Source organism: Octopus bimaculoides, chromosome 5 (assembly GCF_001194135.2).
Source record: "Octopus bimaculoides isolate UCB-OBI-ISO-001 chromosome 5, ASM119413v2, whole genome shotgun sequence".
Lineage (NCBI taxonomy): Eukaryota > Metazoa > Mollusca > Cephalopoda > Octopoda > Octopodidae > Octopus > Octopus bimaculoides.
Genome location: NC_068985.1, coordinates 54,795,475 through 54,802,657, shown reverse-complemented (window position 1 = coordinate 54,802,657; position 7,183 = coordinate 54,795,475). Strand labels below are relative to the sequence as shown.

At 38.0% G+C, this 7,183-nt stretch overlaps 1 protein-coding gene across 2 annotated transcripts in view; it reads right to left on the bottom strand.

Annotated features, from left to right (window-relative positions):
* LOC106878881 (hormone-sensitive lipase) overlaps positions 1 to 7,183 on the bottom strand; it is a 75,443-nt gene that overhangs the window by 52,325 nt on the left and 15,935 nt on the right. For both annotated transcript variants that reach the window (XM_014928225.2, XM_014928226.2), the window contains exon 2: positions 4,561 to 4,935. In XM_014928225.2, the coding sequence (XP_014783711.1) occupies positions 4,561 to 4,935 (375 nt within the window). The remainder of the gene's footprint in view (positions 1 to 4,560; positions 4,936 to 7,183) is intronic.

Sequence of the window (7,183 nt, the reverse complement as noted above, 5' to 3'; positions counted from 1 at the left end):
CTCGGTCAGTAGTCATCGCCTCGGTGAGGCCCAATGTACGAAGGTCTTGCCTCACCACCTCAGCCCAGGTCTTCCTGGGCCTACCTCTTCCACGGGTTCCCTCAACTGTTAGGGTGTGGCACTTTTTCACGCAGCTATCCTCCTCCATTCTCACCACATGTCCATACCAGCGCAATCGTCTCTCTTGCACGCCACAACTGATGCTTCTAATGTTCAGCTTTTCTCTCAAGATACTTACACTCTGACGGGTATTCACATTGACATATATATATATATATATATATATTTTCATATAATGATATCTACCAAATGTATTGGTAAGATAAAACATGTAATTGTTACCAAAATATCAAAAATTCGTCTAAATTCATTCAATTCACTTTGATATAGCTAATTTTTATACATCCATTAACCCGATCATATTGAATAAGGCACTATGATTTTTTTCATGATAAGGCAGGGCTTACTAGAGAAGAAATTAAAGTGATATTAGCTGCTAGGAAGTCTTTTATTAGTTTTAGTGATAAAGTATGGATACGTAAGGATACACTGGATACTTTTGATGTCCCCATGGGGAGTTCGGACTTTTGACACATAATACCGAACCAGTCTAAAAGATTGCGCCAGGCCTGCATCAGGCAAGAAGTTGAAAATTGTTTTGGTCCATGATACTTCATAGACCCTAGGTAATGCATGTGTAAAATTTGAATGAAATCGGTTGGATAGTTCTTGAGTTTTAGGGATTCACACATACAGACAGACACACACACATTCTCAGTTTTGTGTGTGTGTGTGTGTGTGTGTGTGTGTGTGTGTGTGTGTGTGTGTGTGTGTGTGTGTGTGTGTGTGTGTGTGTGTTTGTGTGTGTATAGAGATATATATATATATACAAAGTTTTATGATATATATATATATTAATATTTGTTAATTTGTACGTGTGTGTGTGTGTATGTGCGCGCACGCGTGCATGTATGTGTGAAAGTTTGTGTCTCCTTGTTTTGACATCACATGATAATTACAAATGTATGTCACTGTCAAACAAGCAGTGTCCTACATTTCCAGTCTTCTGTGAAAATATGTTTGGTCATGGGGGAAGTATTATCTCGCTTGGAAATGAGTGGGGGTTCACAAAATGAAAGACATCTGACAAGAAAATCTGCCTCAACCAATTACATCTAACTGATGCAAGTATGGAAAGTGAACATTAAAACAATGATGATGATAGAATGCCTTGTGGTGTTCGTTCTGACTCTCTGTGCTATGAGTTGAAATCTCACGATGGTCAACTTTATCATTCATCTCTTCAGGGACAATAAAAAAGTACCAATGTGAATTGATACACTCATAAGAATGTTAGACTGGATGTCTTGTAGTATTTATTCCAGTTCTTGGCGTTCTGAGTTCATATTCCATCATGGGCCTACACAGGTGGTAGGTTGGATCTATCACTCAATGTAATACTACCACCTGGTCCTTGAATCCCTTTAAAAAAGTCCTCTCTGTTGCAAATATTTGAATCAGGTTTCCAGGAATAAAAGGATACCTTCTTCCCTCTGTCCCAACTAGTCTTAGAGACCTCTGTAAAGGGTCATAAGCACCGCCTTCCTTCCTGACTAGAAATTTTATTTTTTAAACAAACCAATCCAATGTGTGGTTAAGAAGTTCATTTTGTAACCACATGGTTTGGGGTTCAATTCCACTGCAGGCACTTAGGGCAAATGTTTTCTACAATATCACTGGGCTGACCAATGCCTTGTGAGTAGATGGAAACTGTGTGCTAACCCATCTGGCGGTGTGGGTTATGGTCTCATCACTTGTATAATCAATCAGGCTGTACACAAGGGAGTCATACCCAATGACTGGTGTTGCATCACCATAGTCAACTGCTACAAAGGCAAAGGTAACACCTTAGACAGGAATAACTACAGAGATATCAAATTGCTGGATCAGGTGATGAAAGTTATAGAAAGGGTCATAGCCCAATTAATTAGGAAGAGAATTAGGCTAGATGAGATGCAGTTTGGTTTTGTGCCAGAGAGAAGCACCAATATTTCCTTATGGCCAGACATATTTTGTCAGAAAATTGGAAATGAAGGATACCGTTTGTATGACAGTAATACTCATTTGACTATCAACTGATGTCAAGACACAGAGGTACAAACACATACACACATTATATATATATATATATATATATATACACACATACATAAGCTTTCTTCAGTTTTTGTTTACCAAATCCTCTTACAAGGCTTTAGTTGGTGAGGGGCAATAGTGGAAGACAATGCCCAAAGTGCCATGCAGTGGGACTGAACATGAATCCATGTGGTTGGGAGCAAACTTCTTAACTACACAGCCATGACTGTGCCTGTGTGTGTGTGTGTGTGTGTGTGTATTATGTACAATAAGAGAGACAGGAGAGAGAGTGAAGAAGAGAAGAGAGAAAGAAAGGGGGAAGGGAAGGAGAGAGAGATGTGTTTGTGTGGATATCTCTGACTCAATAATCTCCTTTGCTACTACAGCATACCAACTGTATGTAGGACTATAGTAATAATAGTAATTAACTATTACATTTACTAATTAGACTGTGTGGAGGAAAGAAGAACTTAGTTTCGTTGTACCATTCTCTCTCTTCTACAACAGACCAACTTCACATGATTAGACACCATTATTCCATCAGAACAAGAAGCAAAGCTTAGAGGTATTTGCCAAAGTGGAACCAACTCAAAGATATTTGGTTGATTATATTTAGTACAGGACTGATGATTTGAAAGTATTTTTGGCAAAGGTGAGGATGCAGTGGGAGAGATGGAAGTGGTGGTAAAGCAAATGAGCAGGTGTACTAATATTTTCAGATGAATCAGCTTCCAATTATGAAACTCAAGATAATTCTATATCCTTGTTAAAACTACTTTTCCTTTAATTATTTTTACTCCATCTCTAGAACATAGAGGTAGGTGTGTACATGTGTCTTACGATGTGGGTGTGTATATGTGTCTTACGAGGTGGGTGTGTATATGTGTCTTACGATGTGGGTGTGTATATGTGTCTGTGCATATATGTGTGAGTGTGTTTCTGCCTCCTCCACTGCCAGGAAGAACCATCGCCATAACAGGTTGGATGTCCAGTCAGGCATGCCAAATCATCAATGTCCAAACAGTTGCACCCAATTGTCTCATTCTATAGTCTGGATTGGTGGTTATCGGTGCCCCAAAAGGATGGAAGACAAAGCTGGCCTTAGTGTGATTTGAACTCATACTACAGAGTTTGTTTGGGGAGGGGCTATCAAAAACAAAGAAAAAAACAGGGGAAACAAAAAACACTAAAGATAAAGATTTTTAATCATCGTTATCATTTAACATATATCTTCCATGCTGGTGTGCGCTGGGTGGTTTAATAGGAACTGGTGAATCAGAGGACCACATCAAACTCCAATATCTCTTTTGACAATTTTTGTGGCTGAATTCCCTTCCTAATGCAGACCACTTTACAGAATGTACAGGGTGGGTTTTTTCTCATAGCACTAGATTAGTGAAGTCAACAAGTTACTCACATGACAAGAACCCTTCAACTGAGGGGAGAAGTTGTATTGAGCGAGGTGGCTTTATGCAAGGTGTTGGGAGGTTAAAGTATGATAGAGGGAAAGGAACAGATCTTCTTGCTGTAGGGAAAATATACAGTTACCCCAGAAAAGAAAGAGGATGGTGGTGCAAATGTGTCAGGATGCACACTCAAGTTACATAAAGGTGAATAAAGAGGAGTTGTGTGGGTGGGTAGGGCAAGTTCATGAGAATATGAAAGGAGAGTAGCAGATGGACAGAGAGAGAGATAAAAGGAAATACAGTGAGTGGCAAACATGGTAGGGACACAAAAACACCAGACAGAAACAAGTCATTGAAGGAGTTTCAACAAGGTCACTCAAAATGCTAGAAAGAGCAACCAAATCTGCAACAAATCATATTATTCTTCTTCTTTGATCCCTAGCTGGTGACAGGAGGGGAGGCTGTCCTCTTAACAAATATGCTACTGTAGGTACCGCTGGATGACAGACTCTGATGATGATGTTACTCTATGCTTTCCAATCCATGGTGCTAGCCTTAGCATGCTTGAAGTCTTCCTCAATTTGTTCTTCTTTGGCATGCTGTGCTAAATGTTCCAGTGCATGGGTCACTGCCACCACAAAAGTTGGTGTGATAGCCTTCCGGTGCTCACCCTGCAGATGTAGCCAAACCACTGTAGCCTATGCTACCAGACTTGGTCTCCAATGGTCGGCTGCTGCTAGCATTGTTCTCTGATGTTGTTGTTTGAGATTCAGTCACATAAAGAGACAACGCATTTGGTACACCTCATACTTTACTGTCTTAAAATGGAGACACTGGATAACATGGTCCTGGGTTTGTGCATAGAAGGAAAAGATGGGATGGTCACAGTTGGAATGCCTTTGGTCATACAACTATTTGACTAAAGGCATACCAGTTGTGACCAACAGGACTAACTTTGAGTTAAGCAATAACAACAGCAACAATCAGGAATAAGGAAAGAAATAAAATCAATATTTACCTGGAATCCAAGGCAACGTCCATAAAAACAATCTTGACTAAGAGAATCAAATTCTTTCAAAAGTCTAAAGGCAACAGGGTCTTTGAGGACATCTTTATCAATGAACAAGGAATCTTTTGGACAATAATTCATCAGCTGACATGAGAAGTATAAACAGGCACGGAGCTGTCCAAGAACAGTAACGTAAGATTCTAGTTCTCTTGTATAATGGACAATACGGAAGAGAACACAGTTTCTGTTTATCATGATATATCGACTCAGCTGCAACAAGTGGAGACAACATTTCTGTATAATCATGAGTAAACTTCGGTAACCATTTGCAGGAATTTCAGGTGAGATATCATAGCTGGCCAAGTGAGGTAGAAGTATACCAAGCTGCAAGTAAAATAAAATATAAACTGTTTGAATAAAATAACTTAGTAATATATGTTTTAAGATAGGTTTCCTCCGGTACCATGAGGTTCCGTGAGTGGTTGCTAGTGGTCTCATGGGAAATAGAGCTAAAAGGGATAATTACTCTGTGTAACATGATTTTTGTCCTTCGGTAGCAACTGTTATTTCCTATTTGCTTATCCCTAGAAAGTATGGAAAATGTCTAATATTTCCTTCAAACTTTGCTTTTATTACAATATTTATTCAAACCCCAAAGTATCCCTCTCAACACATGGCTATGATGCCCCCTCCACCACTACTCCTGTTCATGATCAGAGATGCACATATTGTTAGCCACTGAGGGACATGCTCAAGTGGTTAAGGACAAGCAACTGACAAACAAATCTGTGGTATTGAGCAGAATATTTGCTATAACAATATTTCTGCTTCAGCAATACAGTGCTGAATCTGTCTGAAACGTAACGGAAAATAGTTTCAAAACATTGATGTCTAAGTCACACAAGCAAAGTTTAAAGGGAATAGTAGTTATTTCTTTTGATTTCAAGATAGAAGCAAATAGGAAATGACATTTACTGACCAAAGACAAAAAAAACTCAGAACATTATCCCACTAAGCACTTTGTTTGGCATGCCCATGATCTGGCTTGGCACCTTAATGCACAGGAAAATAACACCAAGCTTAGAAACAGGGCAGGTCGGCAATGTTGGCTTGCTGTGAAGCAGAAAGAAGGGTAGCTGACTGTAGAAAAATCAGCCTCAACAAATTTCATCTGACTTATGCAAGCATGGAAAAGTGGATGTTAAAATGATGATGGCAGTAGTGATGATGACAATGGTAGTGGTGATTATGTACAGCATAATCTTTAAGGTAGGGAAATCCTGGCATCAGCAGACAGTAAGGAGACCTGAAGGGATAAATCATCTTTTAATAGGGAATTCTGGGAGAATTTGATCTAAGCAAGGTTGTAGTTAAGGTGAAATTTCTTACTCTTCCGAAATATAACTTTAAAAGAGAAAGAAAATGATTAATAAAGATATCTTTTACCTTTTACTTGTTTCAGTCATTAGACTGCGGCCATGCTGGGGGTACCACCTTGGAGAATTTTTAGCTGAATGAATCGACCCCAGTACTTATTGTTTTAAGCTTGGTACTTATTCTATCGGTCTCCTTTGCCAAACTGCTAGATTACAAGAATGTAAACACACCAGCACAGGTTGTCAAGTGGTGGTGGGGGACAAACACAGACTCAAAGACACACACACACACATATAATGATGGACTTCTTTCACTTTCTGTCTCCTAAATTCACTCACAAGGCTTTGGTCAACCTAAGGCTATAGTAGAAGACAATTGCCCAAGATGCCATACAGTGGGACTAAACCCTGAACCATGTGGTTGGAACGAAAGCTTCTTACCACTCAGTCATGCATGCACCTTATATATTTATAGTAAAAAAACAAATAAACACCAAATGAGAAAAAAATAAAGCTTTCTATAAAAGAGAATAAATTTATAAATTCTGTAAAATAAAAATTTCTAATATGACCCCTAATCTCTGATTTAAGGATTTTGTATTAAATCAATTGACTACTTGTACAGCACTTGCAATCTTTGTTAAGAAGGATTAAAGTTAACTAGACTCTTATTTCTGTCCTCAGAAACCAGGAAGACTGTAGGAAGTTAGAAAATTATTCAGCTTAAACTAGCTCAGGTTATATGCAGGTGACAATAGCAGCTAGATTAGCTTATCCCTTTTGTACAAGCTAATCTTCTTAAAATGTTAATATAAAGGGACAATATAGATAATATGTAACAGTATTTTACAGTGAAATTAAAGTAAAATATTTTAAGCAACAAAAAGTATAATAATAAAAATAAACTCCACTTGTGAGCTGTGACCTTATAAAGTATTTATTTCTCAAAGGAAATACTAACCAGTCAAATTAAAGGGCTCACTACAGCTCAAACATTTTTATATATACGCATAAAAGTTTAGCATTATTTGTAATTCAAAGACTGAAACTAGTAAATGAATTAGAATATAAATGTGTGAGTGTGCGTGTTTATGTATGTATATATACATACGAGTGTGTGTACACATGCATATGTATGTATGTGTGTGTGTGTGTGTGTGTGAGTGTAGTATGTATATCTAAAAGTGTATGTGTATACGTGTGTGTGTGTCTATATATATATATATATATATATATATATATATATATATATATAT